Source organism: Anser cygnoides, chromosome 23 (genome assembly GCF_040182565.1).
Source record: "Anser cygnoides isolate HZ-2024a breed goose chromosome 23, Taihu_goose_T2T_genome, whole genome shotgun sequence".
Lineage (NCBI taxonomy): Eukaryota > Metazoa > Chordata > Aves > Anseriformes > Anatidae > Anser > Anser cygnoides.
Genome location: NC_089895.1, coordinates 3,940,866 through 3,964,152, shown reverse-complemented (window position 1 = coordinate 3,964,152; position 23,287 = coordinate 3,940,866). Strand labels below are relative to the sequence as shown.

General features: G+C 38.8%; 1 protein-coding gene across 12 annotated transcripts in view; it reads left to right on the top strand.

Annotated features, from left to right (window-relative positions):
• The window catches only part of KIF1B (kinesin family member 1B), a 96,669-nt gene that overhangs the window by 49,181 nt on the left and 24,201 nt on the right, over positions 1-23,287 (top strand). For 8 of the 12 annotated variants that reach the window (XM_048067729.2, XM_048067725.2, XM_048067728.2 and 5 more), the window contains 8 exons: positions 12,614-12,707; positions 13,468-13,616; positions 14,193-14,371; positions 14,882-15,019; positions 15,783-16,031; positions 20,908-21,026; positions 22,698-22,783; positions 22,929-23,058. In XM_048067729.2, coding sequence (XP_047923686.1) covers positions 12,614-12,707; positions 13,468-13,616; positions 14,193-14,371; positions 14,882-15,019; positions 15,783-16,031; positions 20,908-21,026; positions 22,698-22,783; positions 22,929-23,058 — 1,144 coding nt within the window. Of the gene's footprint in view, positions 1-4,181; positions 9,235-12,613; positions 12,708-13,467; positions 13,617-14,192; positions 14,372-14,881; positions 15,020-15,782; positions 16,032-20,907; positions 21,027-22,697; positions 22,784-22,928; positions 23,059-23,287 lie in introns of those variants that run through there. The other 4 variants (XM_048067733.2, XM_048067732.2, XM_048067731.2 and 1 more) reach the window with 2 other exon arrangements.

Below are 23,287 nucleotides of genomic sequence, written 5' to 3'. Positions count from 1 at the left end.
TTAACTATACCTTTGGCCAACAGTAATTCCTGTCCTTGCTTATCTGAAAGTTAGGAAACCTGCTTGGGTTGTCTGCACAATGCAGTTATCCCTTTGCTTTTAAATACTTCGTGTCTACAATGGATTATGATCAGTGTGAGTGAGCTCCTTCGTGTTAATTTGGGAATGTAATTGACACCGAAGAGGCTTTAATCAGTTCTTGTTGGGACAGGTCAGATTTCTTGCAATGTAACCTTAAAGAAGAGCATTTCCATGCTCTTACGTTTTTTGAAGTTCATTTTCAATAGTCTAATCAGCTACTTTTTGGGATGTTTGCCTTGATTTTGATCTTGGATCACCAGAAGGTACTAATTTTATGCTGCCAAAGAGAGTCCTAGAACAATGATATGCTAGGTTTATTTTTTCTGAATGATGTCTGAAAATGTTGCTGCATTGTGCATGTTTTAACCCTTCTCCCTTCCCCTGCATGGAGTTCCTTGTTAAGGTTCTTAATGCTACACGTGCTGATGGTGGGGTTATGACTAGGGAATAAGTGTGCAAAGGGAACGTTAACTCCTTCAGAACAATGGGAATTCCACCACTTCACCTATTTCTTCCTATAATCAGACTTAATTTATCAGATTTCCTGTTTAAGACTTCAATCTTTTCACAACAAATGTCTTCTGAAGTTCATTACAAATAGAAATGCATGCGATCTCCAAGCATCCTGTGAATTTTGAAAACATGACCAAGCCCAGGAACGAAATTTAGATTTCCTTACAAAATCTGAGTCTTCTGATTCTGCTTTAACTACACTGTGTCTTCTAGCCAGAATGTAAATGCAGTTGTGCCATAATTCCACTAAGATTTCCAAAGTCACAGTCCATTTGTTTGTATTAGAAGCTTGAGACCCCTGAAAACTTCATGTTAAAGGCATGCAGAGGTTTAAACTACTCTTAACCTTCTCCCAAAAGCATAGTGGAGCAGAGTACTCCGGATTCCGTAGATAGAAGCTACATCCTTTTTTTTTTTTTAAATTTATATTATACAGTACACTTAAAGCCTTCTGCATCTCTAACTACTCCATTACAAGGGAGTACTCTTCCTGGGTGGCGAGGAGTTGCTGCAGACTTTGAGTCAAAGCAAGACTTAGTTCAGAAAGGAGTTTAAGATGCAACTAATATAATGTTTCTTCAGTTTCATTTTTTTAATTTGTGGAGTTGAAAGCAGTACTGCAAAAAACAATTCCACATGAAAAGAAAAAAAGCATCAAGGTTTGGCTGTGTGTCAAAGGAGATGCAATTCCATCCCTTAAATTTTGGTGACGGGCATATGCGAAGCTGCTGTATGAATTAAACGAGAGAACTGGCTGCCTGGGGGTCTACTTCAAATAAGGCTGTATTGCTGCAAGTGTTGTGAACGGAAATTTGTTTCTCCCTGTACTTATGATTAGGGGAAGATTTATTTAAATAGCTGTTTGTCTAATACTGTAGTATAGTTACTAGTTTCTTTAAGCTTTTTTTTTTTGCTGATCACTTAGTGGGCAAAGGTGGAAGACTATCCTGCATGCATTACCAATGTAATTTCTAAAGGACAGCTTTCCTAGTTGTAAGGATCATAATAAATGAGGTCGCTGGTCAGTTAAGCAGGATGCTGCTTTTTACACTGCTTAATGAGCATACAGCACAACTTCTTGACACATCTTGTCACTTTTGTGTCACTATGCAGTCTGGAATGGACAGGATTAATGCCTTCTTTAGCTCTCAACAGCAATTGAATAGTGATCGGGAAATCTGGGAATGCATTCCAGCTTGTGTACTTTAAAAGTATTTATGTTGCCACAATATCCAGCTACACTGTCAGGCTCTGTATCTTGCTGCTATATAAGATTGATGTTGACATATAAATACTCTTCTTGTTCTAAACGGGATTATGATCTTGGATATAAGATAGTGTTTTCCAAAATGTTTTGGTTTTGTGCTGAGATGCCAACCAATTTGGCATTTCTTTATAGTTAGATGTGCTATACAAAAAAGAGAAGTGATAACTCTTCTTCCAAAATTTGCAACTAATATCTATTCGCCTTGCTGGCATTATTTGGAAGTAGAAATAATCGTTCTCCATTTTTCAAATTGAATGTGAAAAGGTGTTTAATAGAGCTCAAGTTATCTTCCAGGTTTTCTTGGTCATTATGCCTTTGCAGTGACCCCTTAGTGTTAGAATGCTAGTACATACCTATACTAATTGGGTTGGTTAATCTCAGAGTGCATGCAGGACAATGACTACATAGTGTCACCTAATCAGCTTTTTATAAGCAAGACAGCCTTTACCCATAAGTAGTAATATGGTAGTTCTTGTAATCTGTAAGAATAATCCTGTGGCATTTATGCTTTAACGTCTGAGTAGTTTGTTTTGCCTTTCTGGATGTAGTCTTGAACGTGTAGTTTGTGCAGTGTTTTCCTTCAGGGCATCTTTTATTTCCACTGCAACATGCAGTTTGTTAGATGATCTTTCCTTAGGCCGCAAAGTTTGTCGCCTGTAAACTCATGACGAGTTGGTTCTGTTCATAATCTGGCGTTCTGTTCATGTTTTGGCCTGAACTAGTACAAGTTGATTCTCTAGTGCTATTCTTGAATACTAAAGATACATAAGGTCACAAGAAGCTCACGTAACGTGATTCTTAGGCTATGGAGCTTGTTGACCATAGGGTAGAACAATATTGCTTTTACTCCTTTTCATCATTCCTAAGACAAATTATATTGTATTCCCCATTCCTCATGGTCCTCTACCCAAAGTCTTAAGTCTAGAAACCTGTGGTGCAGAGTAAATTACCTCGGTTTCCTTTGGTTGTAGAGTAACTGGCTGTTAATGTTCCTGACTTCTAATGTATTTTAATTCTTCATGTGAAAAATACAGACATTAGAGGTTCGTTAGAGACTGACTGCTGCGTTTTATTGAAGATGATGTGGTTTCTAGTGGATCACACTAATTACATAGGACTTTTTTTGTTTGTTGGAGAGGTCTTAAATTAGTAATCCTTTTTTTTTAAAAAAAAAAAAAAAAAGAAAAAAAAAGGTAGTCTGACTTTAACTCCTGGCTGCAGTAGGCAATAATGGATATGCTTAACTTTTGGTGGCAGTATACCTGAATAAATATTCCCGGCATATGAAAACCTGAAGCACTGCTCATTACAAATGATTTAGCAAAAGATGGAAAACTTATAATGAAGAAGCAAAACAAGCATAACTCTTAGCATGTGGAAGCTCTAGGGTTTGAGAAGAGGACAAATCAAGGATATCAAATTGAGAATTCAAATTAAAACAGTTTTAAAAAAAGTCACTACTGCTACATTCTTCTGAAACTCGGTTCTTCGGACAGTGAAGACTGTTGATGTTTTTGCTTTTTTAAACTAAACAACAAGGTGACATGGAAAAAACAAACAAAATAAACAAAAAAACCCACCTCTGAAACTCTGATTCCGGATATCTTTTTAGCCTGTAGCAAGTCTTGGAGTATGAACCACTGTCTTCACCTGTCATAGTGGCACTTACAGTCCTTTTAACATTGAAACCTTTCGGCTGCTTCTGTTTCATATTTTCTTATCGTCTAACACTTCTCTGGCTGCTGTTGTAGTGAAGCGGATTCTAAACTTGAGCATCCCTGCAACCATGTGCAACGTTACTAACCAGTGTTAACCTGACTTACTCTGGCTGCTCATGACATCTTCTATGATGGCTGTTGTATTCACCTACCTGGGGAGGATTTGCTGAAAGAAGCAACAGCAGTAACCAAGGCAAATGTGTGTGGCGGGGATTTGCATGTCGTTGTAGCATGTGTGAAGTGCAGTTGACACTTGATATTTATTTTTATTTTTTAATCAGGAACTTTGTTTTTCTTGATCATTATAAAGATTTTTGGAAGGGATTGGGAGGGAAGAATTTAGATTATCTGATATTTCAAGATGATGAGACTTCTAAGTAATGTTAATCTTAATTTAGTGAAGAGAGCCAATTTTGACAGTCCATGATTCTCGAAGATACACGTTAATGTCTTATCACTCAGTCTTCAGGGACTTCACTTGTTCCATTTTGATTTTTGATTTAGTTTTCTTTGCCTGCTACTTCTTGTTTAGCTTTTCCATTTTCTTACAATTTTAATTTTGGTTATTTTGGGGCCACTTCTTGATTTTTGTTTTTCCAAAGGATGCAGACTCTGATAGTGGGGATGATTCGGACAAGAGATCGTGTGAGGAGAGTTGGAGACTGATCACTTCCCTGAGAGAGAAGCTGCCCCCCAGCAAGCTCCAAACCATTGTAAAAAAGTGTGGCCTCCCCAGCAGTGGGAAGAAACGAGAGCCTATTAAAATGTACCAGATACCCCAACGCCGACGCCTTAGCAAAGACTCCAAGTGGGTTACCATCTCAGACTTAAAGATCCAGGCTGTGAAAGAGATATGCTATGAGGTAGCACTCAATGACTTCAGGCACACTAGACAGGAGATTGAGGCTCTGGCCATTGTTAAAATGAAGGAGCTTTGTGCCATGTATGGGAAAAAAGATCCGAATGAGCGTGAATCGTGGCGAGCTGTTGCCCGTGATGTCTGGGATACGGTAGGAGTTGGAGATGAGAAAATTGAAGATGTTATGGGCAACGGCAAAGGAGTAACTGATGTGGATGACCTGAAGGTGCATATAGACAAATTGGAAGATATCTTGCAAGAAGTGAAGAAGCAGAACAACATGAAGGATGAGGAGATAAAAGTTCTTAGAAATAAGATGCTAAAAATGGAGAAGGTTTTGCCTCTGATAGGGTCTTCAGAGAAAGCTCAGTCAACCGCAGCTAATGATAAGTCTCCAAACTCTGACAGCGTAGCGGATGTGGATAAGAAGCCCACAGGCGAATTAAAAAGAAGTGAGAATGATGATCTTGCTAAAGAGGAGCGTGTTTCTCAGTTAATGGCAGGTGATCCAGCTTTCCGACGTGGGAGATTACGTTGGATGAGGCAAGAACAGATTCGATTTAAAAATCTGCAGCAGCAGGAAATAGCAAAACAGCTTCGTCGACAAAATATGCCTCACCGATTTATCCCGCCTGAAAATCGTAAGCCACGGTTTCCTTTCAAAAGCAACCCCAAGCATAGAAACTCATGGAGTCCGGGCACTCACATAATTATCACAGAGGATGAAGTTATTGAGGTTAGAATTCCAAAAGATGATGATAAGAACAAAGATGAAAGCAAAGAAAAAGAAAGCAGAGCTGCCCCTAAGGACCCTCAGCAGCTGTGGAATCTTTATGGCCCCCAGAGGAATCAAGATAATATCCAAATTAACAGGCAGCAGTTAAACACTCAGGCCCAGCCTAGCAATCAGCAGCAGCAACCCCAGTTGCGTTGGAGAAGCAATTCTCTCAACAACGGCTCTCAAAAAACCTTGCGGCGGCAGGCATCGGGCTCATCTGAATCGTTGCACTCGTACAGTGGGCAGCAGAACCCAGACCTGCAGACTTTCCAGCAAAAGCGCCACATCCACCAGCACCGGCAGCCTTACTGCAATCACAGCACTGGCGGCAGTGCAGAAGGCAGTACAGCAAACTCCCACCCGAAACAGACTGACCGGCTTAACCACTACAACCAGTTTGTGACGCCCCCACGGATGAGGCGCCAGTTCTCAGCACCTAACCTCAAAGCGGGCAGAGAAACTACCGTATGATTAGTTGGCCAAGGCTAGTCTCGGGGAGGAGGGAAGCAGGGGCAATGCTGGCTTCTTAAGAAACAGCCAGGATTGGCTTTGCTTATGTCTTGGGTTTGGCCAGGTAGAACTTGAGTAATTCGGCACAAGGTACCGGCGCTTCAGCCCGTTCAGTTTGCATGTGACTTTTGGTGCAGTTGTAACAACCCCAATTGGAAGAACACTGACAAATTTTAAGAACTTTTGTCATAGACTAGAAGATTTGGAGGGAGGGATGTGGAGGGGAGAACTTCTCTGCTAGCTCATTTACCAATTTTTTTGTGTGTCTTGGAGTATTTTTCTAATGTTGAAAATATTGTCTGGAACTCACCAAGTGCTACCTTCCTCCTGTGTTTTTATGTAGACAATCAAAAAAGGAATTTAGTTTATAGCATTGAATGTTTCTTGTGCCTTTTTTTTTTTTAGAAATAAGGAAACTGACCATCTGTTTTTAAATCGATCTGGCTCTTCAGTACAATATTTTCCACTCTTAACCCAAATTCTCCATAATCTATAAATGAAATGTTGGCTGACAAGATAACGTGGCTTTTTGTATAGAGAAATTAAGAAGAGCTATTGGGCCACAATCCTACTACCTGAGTAGGAAATGTCTTCTGTCCTTCTGCTTAAGTTCATAATTATTGGTATGAAATTGCTGTGACAGTTAAACTTGCCTGAATGGAATTTGATGTCAGGATATATATGTTTGAAGCAATATGTTGGAAATGAGTTTTTTCTAATTCTGATTGCATCTCTAAGTATAATAGTTCTTAATTATTATATGGAGATTGCAGAAAGGAACTGAGATTTTTTTTTTAATACTCTGGTGCAGGAAGAAGCCTCAAAGAGCTAGTTCTTATTTTGTTTTCAGCTTTCTCAGGCTGTAAGTCTGGGAGGTAGTTATTCTTACGAAGATTTATCAATCGCTACTTTGAATTGGCTGGGGTAAAGATAGGGTAATTGAACTGTTTCATCTTAATGTGATACCTCATGTTAGTGTTTCTGGTCTTGGATTACACCCCTGTTTCCAGACTTTTTTTAATAAAGGAGAAGGTCACATTTAGGAAAAAATAAGGTGATTTTTCCTTCTCCCCATGCACAAAGTGTAAGTGAGAATTTTAAATATCTATTCTGATCTGAGGTGTCTATACTTGCAAGTGATTTGCCATAAAACAAATGCTTGCAATCCCTACTTCAGATTCTTTTAAACAACTTACAGGAAAAATACTGATTAAGCAATAATCTTTTTATGAGTTTGGTGTTTTGTCTCAATTGGAGAGTCCCATTTTTGATTATAGACCTTTCCTTCTGAGTTTCTTAAGGTGCAAAACAAAATTGAGCGTACTTCTAAAAATCTGTGGACATAAGCATAAGCCAATCTAAAGCTCTGAGGAGAACTTACTTTTGCTGTTAAGTTTAACTTGAATAAAATTTTAAAAGCGAACTTGGATACTATACCAGATTTGGTGAGATTGGTCCACTTTGCAGTGCATTTGTACAGTTAAGTGACTTGTGCTCTTTTGCACAAATATCCTTGATATACTTGAGGTTGCTTATTTTTGATTAAAATACAAGCCCTACTGGTAATTGTTACTTCTGCATGTTTCAACATAGCTGTAGATAAGTAGAAAATGCCTCATGCTTACCTTCCATCTTATTTTTATTTCTTGTCCTACTTTTTTTCCCCTTTCCCAATTGTGCATGGTATAGGTGCTGGTTGCAACACATGGTAAGTGGCAGCCATGCACCATTTATGTATAGTTTAATCAAGTGTCACCACTGCAGCCTCTGCACATGCCTTACTGATAGAATACTGGCCCTCGGATATAGGAGATCCAAAGTCTGACTGTCCTAGTAGAATCAGCTAGTCCTACCATTTAGGACTTGTTTTACAGCAGGTTTAATTCATTTGTCCACCTATGGCTTTGCAATTTGCATTTGTCTCATGTTTGGCCTATGTGAACAAAGGAAATAGAACATGGCCAAAACCACCTTGATTTTTTTCAAAAAAAAAAAAAAAAAAAAAGGAAGCCTTGTAGATGAGCAATACTTAGTTTGAGCCTGAGTCAAAATTGCTAAATGAGATTTTGGGCTGCAAATACTGTTGTCCTGGTGCCTTTCTTTTGAGAATTCTGTTTTATGAGTGCATTGCACTTTACTCTTGACATGCAATGAGTTCTCTTTCATAACCTCAGAAAGGCTTGGGCTCTCTTACAAATGTATGCTCTGGAAAATCCTCTCAGCTCTGTAGAATACCTGAGCCAAAGAGGTAGTAGTCGGTGTTAGGGGTAGGCGGTGAGAGAAGAACAAGTCAGGATTCTCTTGTCCCATTTATTTGTTGAGGATTGTGGCTGCCACAAAATCACGACACGATTTCAAGTCCATGCAAGTACATGTACTGACAGGAGATTAAAAATAGATCCTGCTCTTCGATGTTTAAATGCTAAATTCTAAAAAGTTTTTTCCCAACTTACTTCAGCATAAAATGCTGAAAAAAAAATACCCATAAATGGTTTGGATGGTGGTGATGATGAACAATAGATGGTCATCAATCTGTTAGCCCCCTGTTTTAGTGCAGCACTAGAAAAACAACCTCGCTCGTTTTGCTGGATGGTTTGACGTACCATTCCTTTGAAAAAGGAGTAGTCATTGACAGAAGGGAGTCCAGCCTGCTCAGAGGAAGCAGCTTTCTTCCTGGGCTTCAGGAGGTTATTACAAAAATGAAACTTGGGAAGAAATCTTTTAAAATAATCAACCACTTTTAGAATGTAGTGCCTTGTCTTAGAAGGGAAAGTGTGAGAACTCATGGATCTCCTTGCAGTATTCAGAAATATGCACACCTCTCACTTCAAATCCTGCATTAATGGGGCTAATGAACACTAATACAGCTGCTTTCATAGAAGACTGTGGAAAAGGCTTTCAGGTTAATGGAAATGTGGCATTCGTGATGGGAGTGCTGTTTTAGTGAGCTTAATTGCCATTGCTAAGTGCTGATGTGCTGTGTGCTTTGACAGCTGGCTTGTATCCACCTGTGCCTTAGTGATGATTGATTAAATGTCCTTTAAGACACACTAGGGACATGTGGATATGGGGGTTGGGTGGGGAAATGCATGACACTAACTCTCCTCTGATTGACTTCAATGTCCTTTCTGACACAATCTTGGGGATCTGTCAAACTAGAGGATGCTATTTTTATCAGTGCGTTCAGCATAGTTTCAATAACACTCACTGTTTGTTCTTTATTCTTTATATGTTAGAGGTTTGTCCTTTATATGTTGACATTTGACTGATACTTCCCTTTGAACCACTTCAGGAGCTGCCAAATGAGAATTCTATGCTGTGTGCCCATTTGTACTGTAAAGAAAGCAGTGAGATGCCTTTGAATTAAATGGGATTTTCAGATCTGTCCATTGTTTAAGAAAATATAAGTTTTGAATTGTCTTAAGAGCAAGCATCTGCCTCGTGAAAAGCAGAACTGGTTTGTATTGTAACAAGTGCTCTTTCAATAAACTATGAAATACTCTTGTAAGTGTCAGACTTGTCTCAGTACTATACCATATTGCAGGCTTGTCCTGATTTTATTTTTTGTCTTGGGGTCGGTATTGTTCTAGGTGAGTTAAATTTAAGGTTTCTCTAATTGTTCCTCAGTCTGATTCTTGCAAGTACATCCACCCTGATGTTTCTGCTGTATAGTTGTGTGAGCAGCAGCTTACACAGATTTGTGTCTGCTGTCATCTAGTTTATGTAAATTAAACAGATAAAATCATAATGCAGGGGGTTACAAGCCATACTTGTCTTCAGTACTATACCATTGCACCGTCACAGGTGCTGTTTATCTAAATCCTGGAGAAAATACAGAGCTGACTGGTCTGTATTTATTTGAAACTGACTTTTTTTGTATGCCTCAAATGGAGGAGGGACTCCCATAGACCACAGTACCCTTGCAGACATCACCTAGGTCCAAAGTATCCACGTTGTGATAGTGTTCTGATGAAAAAGCTGACCCAGTCTGGTCTGAAGAGGTTAAGCCTAGTTGGTGCATATAATTTTTCTTTTTTCAGAAAGCCATGATTGTCATGGCCTTACCTATTTCCATGCCCCTGGGCAAAATAAAGTTTGCATTCCCTTTTACTGCATTCATGGAGCTGATGATTAAAACACAGCATGAAGCTGTGCAACAATGTGCATTGGGTTTCAGCGAGTCTCAGGCACAGAACTTCAGGACAGCTTCTTATAGATGCGTTTTTTTTTTTGTTTTCTAGCATTTGATGTACCTTTACATTGGTACTAACAATTACATGTGTATTATCACTAATCAGATCTGGAAAGGCTGCTCAGTAGAGCTGGCCAGTCCTCAGTCAGTGCTCTGTAAGTGAACCAACCTGAAATTCATCTGTCATCAGTTGCTCAGTGCCAATCACTTCTAAGTACTGCCAGAGTATCAAGTGCCAGGAGGCAATCTTAGTCCTCTTTCTCTGCATAGAGAAGTGGTACCTATTTTTTCATTATGGGAAAACAAACTTGAATTCTTCTACTTTTAAAGTAATGCATAGTTTGTTAGTGTGGAGATTTAAAAAAAAAAAAAAGTTATTTTATTACGCATTATTTGCATTTGTTTGGCTCACAAGTCTGAAAATACAGAGGGAAGACAAGAAGCAAGTCTTTGTCAATGAATGAATGTAATGAGTATGTGTTTTTTCATGCTGGAAGGAAGCGGAATGTTCCTGATTTTTGACTGTTCCCTCTGCAGCTTTCCAGTTTTTCTGAAAGAATCTGATCAAAGATTCTACTTAAACATTAACTGAAAAGCTTTTCCATGGAGCTTTTTTCCAGCACGTTCTTTATTTCTGTAATCTAGTCGCTTAAAATGACACCTGCGGATTATGTCCTTCAGGCTGCAGGAAAATATTTTTTTTTGTCTTTCCTTGCAAGTAAGAGAAGGTTGTTTCTGTCACTTCACATCTGACCCCTTTTATCTTGGTTTCAAATGTAGTAGCGTTATCTACATAGGTGGTTGGGGAAAAAAAACAGTGCCCTTGTTAATGAATTTTTAAGAACACTCCTGGGTTTTTTCAGGGCTATAAATAAGTCTGAAGCTGATTCATAAATCTAAAGAAGCCTCATGGCAAATTAAGAATGTCAGGAGTAATATCAGAAGAAATGATTTATGCCCATTCTGTCTGGTTCTTTTGCTGCTGGGCTGGTATTTCCTTACATGTGCTGTATGTAACCATCATGGAGTCACTGGAGCAGATACAGATGAAGGAGGGGCATTTTAGCCCAATAAAATTTCAAGAGGGAATTAGAAAATTAAAATGTGGTCTCATATGATGGTCCCGTATGAAGGCCGTATATATTTAATAGTGGCGTTTTCTGAAAGCCATGGGACATGTAAGGATGTTAACTAATTGGAAATCTTGTACTTTTGATGTGTTGTTCCAAGAGCACAGCTACCACTTTTTAATGCTATCTCCAAGAAATATTACTTAAAGGAACACCCTTACGATTTATCTTTTCTAAGTACTGTCTAAAAGTCTTTATGTATGAAATTGTGTTAAATTTGATGTGATGCTGTTAGGGCAATGTCAGGTGTGTTGGATATTTGTATCCTTGCCACTGTAGGAAAAACCTCTAAGAAGCCAATTTAACTTGTGCAGTAAATGCCAAAGGATTATCTTTTTTAAAAATAAATCTGAGCTATCCGTTCTAAATACCTTAAAAGAGTCGTAGAGAAGAGTAATTGTCAAAAAATAATAATAAAAAAAACCCTAAACAACAGCAAATCCAAAAAACAATGTTGGGAAGCATTCATTTTACCAGCAAATAATAAAAGCGTCGTAGTAGCATTTATTTCAAGGCATGGTTAAGCTGAACAGGAGGAAATGCTTTTGCCCCAGAAGGTGTTGAAGTGCGGAAGTGCTCGTTGTGTAGAAGCCTCTGCACAGACCTCTCTGCCTGTGTGCCAGGGCAGGCCGATGGTTGCCTCCCAGGAATGGTTCCCACCTCCAAACTGTTTCCTTCTTCCAGTGCTGAGATCTGCCCTTGTCCCTTTCTGATTCCTGGGTAGGTCAGAATCATTTCCCTGATCAACTTTGCTAGAATCAGAAAAATGGGGTCTAAACACTTCCTGCAAGATGAATCTGAATCTTTCACTGGGGCTTATTCCTGTATATTCCAGTATTTTGTAAATATATGTATGCCCAGGGAACCAGGGTATACAGTCCTTCCCATGGAAAGGACGAGGCTTGGCAGAACTTCCTGAATCTTTCTTTATTGTCTTAAGGTGTGGAATAGATTTAGAGCAAACACACTTCTTCCTTAAAGAAGCACAGCCTTTTTGTCTTGGAGGTTGTATTTCGTGTTCTGTCATATTAAATACAAGATGAGAAAAGGATACTTATCCCCTCAAAAAGGAAAATATAATTTAAAACAAAATCTTTTTTCTAGAATTTGAATTGCTTTGTGATACAATAAAATTTTAAACAGTGGTGCTGTTAATCCCTCTGTTTGAGAAAATGAAGATGAATTATCCTTCCCTTTATTAAACTTATTTCCATACTGTTCTCTATGTCCCTCCAGTGTACCCATAAGCAGGTTCCCAAAATCCACTTTATTCAGTCTTTAACAAAAAATCGTAAACCTTTTCGTCTCACACATATGAGCGTGGATATCTGATGATTTAAAAACAACACTGTCTTAGCTGTGTTGGCCTCTGTCTACCCTCTTTCTATTGTCCAAGGACAGACTATACTAAAACAGTAGATGTTGGTATGTGACCTCTGCGTGTTAACAGAAGTGTCCTCATATCTCTGTTCTTTGTCTGTCATTCCATCTGAGGTTTTTGTGTGTCTCTTGGCTGTTCTTGCTTTCGTCTGTCCTCCTACACAGTATTTCCTCTCTCCCTGCAGGACTATGAGAGTAAGCTGCAAGCCTTACAGAAGCAGGTAGAGACACGATCCTTGGCAGCTGAAACAACAGAGGAGGAAGAGGAGGAGGAAGAAGGTGAGTTTGAAGCTAAAAGTAGTTTGGACACAAGCCTGAAAGAACAGTTGCTATAAAGTCTCTTGCAATAGAAAATGGAATAGAAAACTTGCTCTGGGAAACTGTGAAACCCTTTATAACTTTTGGATCTGTAACTTTCACAGCACAGAGATGTAAAATACGTATTCATAGAACGTTTCGCATCAACAGTAAATATACATCCCCAAATTAAACCAATGCACAAACTAGATTAGTTTAACTACAAGCTTTGGTTTGCTGATCTTGAACTTGAAGGAATCTGTCTCTTCTTGGTACTAACGGGGTTAAAGTGTCCTTAAAATAATACTGTTGCCTTTGTTTCTGTGTTCTGATTTTTGAACATACTTCTTCTCCTTTGTAGGAATCCTTATGTACTGTGACATGTCTGACTAACTCAATTTCTGGACAATAGATAGAGCTTTATTAGTCCTGTAATACTTGCTTTCATTCCAGTGTTTTAGTATTTGGCTTTAATAATTGCTAATTTAAACTAATAGGACTGGGATTTGTTTTGCTTTCTATGTTCCAAATTCTCTTACTTAGCATTGTATCTCCAATAGCAGTGGTAAGAAAAATTGGATCTATTTTTTGTCACTGAATAATAAAAATGCAGATTTTTGTTTTCTGGTTTTAATCCTGCAGAAGAGGTGTTGAGAACTTGACAACATCAGCAGTAACATTAGTTATTTCATGTGATGGCTTAGTGAAGAAGCCACCGTGTTTTCTGTCTTTGCTCTTCTAGTGCCCTGGACACGACATGAGTATGAACTCGCACAGTGGGCTTTCAGGAAATGGAAATTTCACCAGTTCACTTCACTGAGGGACCTACTCTGGGGAAATGCAGTGTATCTGAAAGAAGCCAATGCTATCAGTGTAGAGTTAAAGAAAAAGGTAGGAGCACAAAGAGTATCTTTTTGAAATTTCTGGTTATTGACTATGTAATCCTGCTTCAAATGCTCAGAGGCACTTATCATCCTTAAAGTTAAATGTATTTTAGTTATTAGTTTGGGTTTTAAAGGGTTCAGAAAATCACAGATCTTTGTGATTCAGTCTTATGGTTGAATGAGTGCAAATCTGTTTGATATATTCTCTTCATTTCCCTCATGCTGTTCCTGTCCATATCATAAACACATGTGCATGCCCATTTCCCCTGGGGCCTCTCTTTTCTTTGTTGCTTTTAACTTCACGTGGTCACTTGTCTCTCTAAGACAAGTGGGCGCTGCAGGGTGTGCGAAGTCTGAAGTTTTCTGGACCTCTGCTAGTTGTGATAAGAGCAAATGATGTGTATTCAGCTGAAAAATGTTTTGTGCCACTTTAAACAAACAAAATCATGTGACTTAGCAAAAGCCTATTCACAGAGGTGAAAGTCAAACTTTTTTTGTATGTTGCCTTAGGTTGTGTCTTTATCTATCCCCAGTGTAGTGCTGTTATCTGATTGCTCTGAACTTTGATTTCTTTTTGATTCAGGTGCAGTTTCAGTTTGTCCTGCTGACAGACACCCTCTACTCACCACTGCCACCAGAGCTTTTGCCCACTGAGGTGGAGAAGACCCGGGACAACAGGCCTTTTCCTCGCACAGTGGTAGCTGTGGAAGTCCAGGATCTGAAGAATGGAGCAACGCATTATTGGTCCTTAGAAAAACTCAAGTATGCAAACATTACTGGAGAACAGAGTTCTTTATATCCAAGGAGCTTCACTGAAAAACTTCATCCCTTGCTGTTGACACTGTTTTATTTGGTTTTCTCTGTGTCCTCCTGAATGACACCTTTCTAGACAGTATAGTATGTTATAAATACCAGCTTTCTGCAAAAACCACCTTAAATTACCCAGCAGTGTTTTATATAAAAAGATGCCGAAATTAGATGTCAAAGGAGCATAATTAGAAGTTTAAATGAAATCCAAGATATATGTAGTTTTCTGAAGTGACTTTGCCTCGTGATTTGTGGGCTTAGCCTAGAGATATTTTCCCCAGACCCCTCTCATGTCAGGAGATTTGTACTGTACAGAAAGTGGTACGTACTCTGTTCTTTATTCTCCCTATTCTAATAATGTGTAATTTGGTATAGGTGAATTCAGTTCACCCTACTTTGTGTTGTCTGCTTTGTTTGTCTTCCCTACTCTGTTTTGATTTCTGAATCCTGCTTTCTTTTGTGCAGGCAGAGGTTGGACCTGATGCGGGAGATGTATGACAGAGCTGGGGAAATGGCATCTAGTACACAGGATGAAAGTGAAAGCACAATGACAGGCAGTGACCCCTTTTATGATCGCTTTCATTGGTTCAAGCTGGTTGGAAGGTATGTGACGATAACCTCAGCTCCTGGTATGCTTAGAGCTCTCATCAGTTCCTGGATGGGCTTTGTCTTGGAATGTGGTTATAAACTGTGTAGCCACTTAATGTCAGTTGTGTGTGTTGTCTTGCAGGGTTTTCTGATAGACTTAAAATATGGTGAAGAGCACAAACTGCTTTTTATAACGTTGCTTGTCTTGGTGTAACTTAGTAAGTGTTTGGTCAAATCAGATTCTACAAAGTTCTAAGTTAATTCTTTAAAAAGGGTATCTAGCTAAGTTCTGTCTCATGTCATTGGAGGAGAGCACAGAGAACATGAAGGACACTGGAAACTGATAGGAAAAGCGGTCCAGCACCTTATTTATGTATGTTGTTCAAATAATTTGGTTATATCCTTCAGAAATACAGAATATCTAATGGAGTTCTTTAGTATTTCCTGATGTTGGCTGCATCTTTACAATATTTTTAATTACAAAAATGCTACATGTTGGAAATAAGAATTGTAGCTCTGTTAAATGGATGTGCTGTCAATATGTGTATGTTCACCCATGTTTGTATTCATTTTTTTGTTGCTTTTACTCAGTTCGAGGATGCCCTTTTTCCTGACTCTTAGCGATCCCTTTCCTTATGTTTCATTCCAGTTGAGACGGTTTGAAGGCTTTGCTTGTTGTTCAGGTTGGCTCTGTGCTGATGGCGACAGACGGCTGTTAAATGAAGCATTTTTCTTTCCCCTCCCTGTTTTAATCGGTATTCCGTTAACTGATATCTAGCTCCCCCATTTTCCATGGCTGCGTGAATGAGCGTCTTGCTGATCGCACGCCCTCCCCCACTTTCTCCACGGCTGACTCTGACATCACTGAACTGGCTGATGAACAGCAGGATGAGATGGAGGACTTTGATGATGAGGCCTTTGTGGATGATACCGGCTCCGACGCTGGAACCGAGGAGGGATCAGACCTCTTCAATGATGGGCACGACCCGTTTTACGACCGATCCCCTTGGTTCATTTTAGTGGGAAGGTTGGTGAGGTTACTGTGAGAATGGCCAAAAGGGACCAGCTCTTGCTGTAGGCTGCAGTGTCTTAGCTCTGTGTTGCACTGAATGTCTATTAAGCCAGCCAAAATAGCCATATACATAAATCGGCATTGCAAGAGAATTAATATAGTTTAACGCTAGGATTTAAAAGGCCAGGAAGGCCTAAGTAATAATTGAGAAAATAATCTTAGATGCGACAGTGTGATTAAATCCACTTCTAGTTATAGAAGTCAGTCACAATATAGAACACGTGATTTTGCTTGTGTACTGTATTTAAGCCTTATCTATAGCAATGCTCAACTTAGCCATTGCAAGATCTTGTAGATAGTATTGCAGTATCTAATTTTCTTCTGTAGAAGAGTCTCAGAATACAGTGGAAAGTCTTTAAGTCCATTCCAATATATCCATCTTTGGAAACCTCAGCTAACATCAACTTCCCATCTGTGTGGGAAGAGAAAAGATGGCATGTAGAGAAAGGAGAATGGCCCTTTCTGGATAAGGAGGAGTATGCTTTGAAATTATTTGATTCTCAGTTTATGTATGACTCTGAGTAGTATTGCATTATGTAGCAAAAGGTTATCATCATTAAAATTCACTGGCCATTGGTGCTTATTAGTGCGTTCCACATGCACTGAGCTTGAATTTCTGAAACAAGATAATCAGAGCTTAACTTTCTGTGACTGTAAGCAGGGAGGACATCCTGATCAGACAAGTGCAGTTTCCTCAAATGCTGGCAACTCAAGTGTGCTATGGAGAAGAAACAATGGGATTTCCTAACAGCTATTTGTAAAAATGGGGGCCTGAGTTTGTTCTTTTGAAAAGAACATCAACAAAAAAACAGCTTTCAGATGAGTTCAGCGGTATCATTTGTGATTTAAGCTGGGAACTTACTTTACCTTGTTTTCAAAACAAACTACAGTTACTAAAGATGCAAGAAACTACAATAGTCCTCTTCTATCTCTGCGAGTTTCTGCCCTTATATGCAGTGTCTGATAATGTTTTTAATAAAATTTAATTCTTTCAGGCCAAGAGTCATTTTGGGGAAGCCATTTTATCTGGCTTGGTAGTGGTTGTGAGCTAGTGAAAGCACACTGCACTGATCGCAAAGACTAGGCTGCTTTCTTGTGGCAGTGCTGGCAGCCTGGGCGTTTGCCTGTTGTGCACATTCTGTCAGAGCAGGGCCCTCAGTGCTTGGGAAAAAGTTGAACTATTCATCTTCATTTTACAGACTCTTCAGGAAGCACAACGCAAGCTGAGCAAACGCAGCGTCCAGTGAGAGCAGTTGTGCTTCCTGGCAGTTACACAGCTTGCTTCCCCTTTCCATGCATTAAAGGGAATTTTGAGCTCTGTCTCTTTAGGCAGACGTGTGGAGCTGCAGCAGCTCAGGAAACTGTCCTGACCTGTGTGAGCTGCACGTATTAAAGAGCTCTGCTTGGGTTGTAAGTTGTCTTGAGGAGTGAAACTTAGTTCGTATTATCTCTGAAGAGAGCTGAGTGACTTCTTCCCCATTTGTTGGTTGAATTCCACGTTTTCCTAGCACGCTGCCTCTGTCAGCAGAGAGCTGTTTAACAGCAGTGAGCAGAAACTATTTTGATTCTTCAGAGTCCTACAGTATGACAATTCTACTTTTGAACAATGTGTCTTAGAGTATCAGAGGAGATGTCTTATCTACATAGATAGTGTCTTGAGCGCAAGGTAATATTCAATCCATAACAAAATCAGCGTTCTTGAGTGCTTTTAATTAACTGTACACTGTTTTACATTTTTTGGAGTGTGTGGAACAAAAATAAGATCACTTACTTTTCTTCGTATCAGCAATAATGAGTCCAGGTCATGAAGGAGAGAATGAGGATAAGAGATTGATCGCGCAGTTATCCAACTCCATGGGCATCACAGTATTTTTATTAATTTTTTTCCTGTGCTGTGCTGGCCTTTTATTTGTGCTATACTTATTAAAGAAAGAAGGGGGAAAAAAAGAGCTGGTCCCTTTAGCCATCTCTTCTGGCATGCTGGGATGTCTTTTAAGGCTGATTCTTTTTAATGGCGTGACGTATCAAACACTTATGTTTTTAAGGGAGGTGGGAGAGGATTATGGGACATTTTATTGTTTTGTTCATTTAAAAATGTTGTCATTTTGAGTGAATTCTGTTGGTTTTGTTTTGATTTTTCCAAATATTTGTGTTTGTTAAATTTCATTTCTAGTTTTTGTTGTGAGTATGCCATTTTACCTCACCAATCTTTCTGCTAATACGGCTCCCCCTCTTTCAGTCTGCTGGGCTAAGGTGCAGGGGGACACTTGCATAGGGCATGTTTGGGAAGTCCTCCCAGATGCGGGGAAGAGGAGAAGGAGAACCTCAATACTTCATTCCCTCCTAATTTAACATGGTCTTGTAATGAAGCAGATGGAATGGCAGCAGAAGGCAGTATCACACCATTAAACAGCTCTTTCCATCCGTACAGCAAACGTACTACGGCTCTTCATTCTACGCAAGATATTCAACATTATTTTCGCCAAATGGGAAATTTAACACTTTTTGCATTACGTGCTTTTCTTCCTCCAAGTCAAAATAATTGCAGTGAGCTGGGTGACTGAATGGAAAGAAGTTAAGAAATACTGTTTTTTTCTTTGGGATTGTGATTTTTGTTGAAGTGACAAAATTGCAGTGGCTAATAAAGCTGAATGCTTTGGCTCTCATGTGTTGGATAGCAAGTTCAGAACTTTCGCCACACACATAAAATATATTTTCATGCAGTTAATATTTTCACTTTCTAGTGGTTTGGCTTTGGAGTAAGAAGGCTGTACTGACTGCTTCTATTACTTAGTGAAACTGTCTCTTACTTGTATATATATTGACACTAAGGCCTTTTTGTAGGGAGAACGAACGTTTTTCCCTAGCTTGCAATGTGATTTCCGAAGTCCATGTGTTTTTCCTCATGAGCGTAGTCCAAGTGAACAATTCCAGGCTGGTACTGTGGGAGGATGTTTTATTTTGCATGGTGGGACACTTCTTTCCCAAAATGAGAACTGCCTGAAATTTCAAAGCTGAAAATATTTCCTTAGAGGAGAAAAAACAACCACCAAACTTTCTATTTTGTTACTTTAAACTTACCTTCTCCCTTCCCCTGCTTTGTCAGTATTTACCTCACTTTGGAGCAGACTGAAAAGGAATTAGATCCTAATCTTAGTCAAGTGTTAAGTTGCAGTTGTTTTTTCGTCATTGTATGCTTTTTTTTTTCCCTGTTACTTTTATAGCTTCATTAATCGTTCTCTTTTCTATTGCATTTTGTCACCACTTTGTTTTTTAGTAGCATTATTTTTGTCTCTTTGGTTCACAATTGACACCTGTTTGACTTCTTTATCAGTTCAAAACAATTCATCCTGGGAATGGGCATGTGAACCCATGGAGGAACGCTTAACCTTTTATAACTTTGGTTCTTAGCTATATGTCACAAGGAATTGAGTTTGGAAAATTCTGTGTTTGTGGAACAAATTCTGCAGCTGATGGCACCAGACAGGCAGTGAACATTTTGAGCTCTCAGTTCTGTTTTGTCAGGCAGGACTTTCCCTGTGAATATTAAACAAGAAAACTTATAAATCTGAGGAATTAATTACACTTAATAATAAAAACTAATAAAAAGGACTGCAAGAAGAAAATCCAGTTAAACAAATTACCAATGTTTCAGTGTAATTTAATATGCATACATTCGTAATAATTTCCTACATAATTAGTTTTACTTTAATGACTGGTAAAGCTATTGGTTAAACTTCTGTCCATCTCAGCGTTCTTCTGGACTCTGAAACAGCTCCCTTAAATGAAGGCTTCCTTTCTTCCCCGTGTTGAGAACCATCTTTTACCAGACTCATTAGACTTCTCAACATTTCAGGTTTTCCTGAAGCTATAATCATACGGAAGTGTAGCATTTTAAAAACTGCAATTCATTGCAGAAACTTAAAATAATTTAACACTGTTAGTCTAACTTATAATTAAAATATATGCAATAAAGCTTGTTAACTGTTCCAAAATAGACCCTGCTTGTAATTATACATAATTTTAAAAATTAACGTTCAGCAGGATCATCCAGTGCTGGCCCTAAATGCTGTTTTTCATTATTGTAAACTGTAATTTCTAAATGAGTGTTTGAGAGTACTCTTGTGGTCTTTTTTTGTTCCTTTTTTAGAGAAATAAATGTAATACTTATAAAGGTATTTATTTGTGAGGACTGTCCTCCGCTATCTGTACACTCTGTGAATCTTCCAAGAAACCTAGATGATTTATGATTTATTGGGAAATTTTGATTCCTCTGTGTGCAGAGTTATCAAACATGTGGAAGAGAGAACAGTCAAACGGCTGTTTCGTAGAGTGTTTTTATATGTTCGGTAAAATACTTGAGGCTGTGCAAACACAGTATATCAATTCCCTTTTATCATTTTAAACCATGCTTGGGGGTAGAAAACTGAAATAATTCTTTGTGAAATAATTCTTTACATTCAGTAGTTCCTTAGTAGACTTCTACCATCTTGTTAACAGCTCTGTTTACAACTGTAGTAGATCTAAAATTACCTTTTATAAAGCCATCGCCTTAAATTGTGTCCTTCATATGTTTTGTAACTCACTAATACAAGCCCTGTGTCTCCAATTTACCATGATTTAGAGCATTTCATGGCTTCACTTAGCTTAGGCACTGGTGAAGAGCCCCGCATGGGCAATGTGAATACAAGACCACAGTGCAGGTTTAGCAGATGGAGTGAAGTAGACTGTCTGAAGATTTGAATGTCCCATTAGCCAGCCAAATGCTGCAGTCTGGTTCTGCAGATGATAGCCTAATGCTGTTTGTGTTTTCTTTCCTTCCTATTACCAGAGCATTTGTATACCTGAGCAATCTTCTGTACCCAGTGCCTCTTATTCACCGAGTAGCTGTTGTTAGCGAGAAGGGAGAGGTGCGAGGATTTCTGCGAGTGGCAGTGCAAGCTATAGCAGGTGAGGTGCTCAGCCTTGCATTGCAACTCTTTGGTACACTTTGTATAGCTGCAGCTTTAAAAAACATACAAACAAACAAAAACTACTCTGTTATACTCAAACCTCAATAGTTTCGGTGTTTCAAAGAACACTCGTTCTTTATCATTAAGTTGCTCTTGAAATTTTTTCATTGGTGTAATCATGTGGACCAAGTGTGGATAAATATTGAAATAATGATGCTGACCAGAAGCTTTGAACATGACGGTGGGAACCCCTTAAGCTTATACCTGGTGACTAATGCAATGCTGCTTTTTAAAACAGCAAAAAATAAAGCAATGGTTCTCCTTCTGGTGCACAGTATGAACAGTGCACAAGGGTATGTGCAAGCCTGGTAGTTGTGGTGACTTGCAGAATGTAAAATGTACCATATGCTTGTTCTTCTCAAACCACTCATTTAAGTGATGAGCACAAAGGTGCTCTGTCATTCTCTGACTGAATAGCACGTGGAGAAGTTCCTGTTTTTGGTCCAGGAACTGTCCAGTTTTTTTGGCACAGAATAAACAGAAATCAGCAATTTTCCACTTCGTTGCCCCACTAAAATGCGTGGAGACTTACAAGCTGCTTTAACATATTATCACCAAGAACGATCAACTTTCAAAAGAGCAGGGTAGATATATGAGAATGGTAAATGCTGCATCCAGTTTTGAACTGCCTTGTATTCATGCCAGAGCCTAAGTCTGTCTACTAGTCAACTGCTAACTTTTTACTTCTTTTCCAATATGAAGTCAGGTAGCTGAATTTTACTCTTGGTAGTTAGCAGTGTTTCATCAATGCTGGTGAGACCACAGATAATTCCTGTAGTTTGTCCTTTTCGGCAATGGCTATCTGCCAACATTCTTTATTTAAGTATGGTAACCCTGGAAGTTTCACTCTCCATGGGAACATATAATGAAATCTCAGGCTCTGAAGATGTGTAAGAATCAGTCTGGCAGGGACTAAAACAGCAAGTGAAATAAAATCTATTTTAATGTGTACAACAGTCTTGTTTCTAGTTTAGTTTGGTCTCCTTGGTGTTGTCATCCACATAAATGGGTGATAATGAGGAGTACACTATGAGTATTAGAAATTAAACTGGGGACATCTCTTGAAAAAGGGCCACAGCTTTATTTTGTACCAAAGTGAAGTTTCAAAAGGCATTCTAAATCCTGGAAGCGTGCATTTACTGTGGAAAAATATAGGTGGTGTTTCACTAGGCCTTCTTCCTGGTACTCTCCACAAAAAGAGTATGAGGGTAGAGATTAAAGCAGGCAGATTGTATGCACAAAAACACCTTTAAAATTTGCATCATGTACTTGAGGAACTTGGCTAGTGTGGCTGCTTAGTTTATGGCCAGAGAATTTTAGATGGTAATTTAAATCAATGTAAGCATACATTTCCATGAGGGCCATTGTATTATGTAAGTTAATTCATTTCAGGTGTAACATTGAGAAGTAAATAAATAATCAAAATTAGTATTGAAGTTGTTTTGCATTCAAAATTCTCTATAAAGTTAAGTATATTCATGATGAAACTTCATGGCTTGTCTTGGTTTCCCACACCCAAGAGTACATGCTGGGTGGAATTTTGCCACGATTTTTTCCAGCACTAACTCAAATCAGTTGACTGGTCTTTCCTTCTATTTAATGCTTTTAGCTGATGAAGAAGCTCCAGATTATGGATCTGGTATTCGACAGTCTGGCACAGCTAAAATTTCATTTGACAATGAATATTTTGATAAGGTAAGAAGTCTTAAAATTTAATCAGGTTTCTCTGAGCACGGTAGTTGGGCTTCTAAATAAAGAGTAAGTAATGTAGGGGAAGAACGGCATGGGAAAACAACAAACTGCAAGAGTCTGTTAAATGCAACTTCACCTCGCTTTTCAGAGTGATTTTTCTTCGGTTGCAATGACTCGATCTGGACTGTCATTGGAAGAATTAAGAATTGTGGAAGGGCAGGGGCAGAATTCAGAGGTTATCACTCCTCCAGAGGAGATCAACAGAATGAATGAGCTAGGTAAGCAAGCAATATGTAGTAATTTTGGAGAATTTAAGGGAAATCTAGGACACTTTCAATCTGTGATAAAAAGGGGTTTGGAGTATCCTTCAAGAATATGATATGGAGAGGTTGTTAACAATTCATTGCTGATGGTAAATGCTGGAATTCTGTATTTGAAGATCTATGCAGAAAAATTGTTTCCAAGTACTTGGAGCTTGTTTTATAATCAAAAAATAATTTCAGCTCA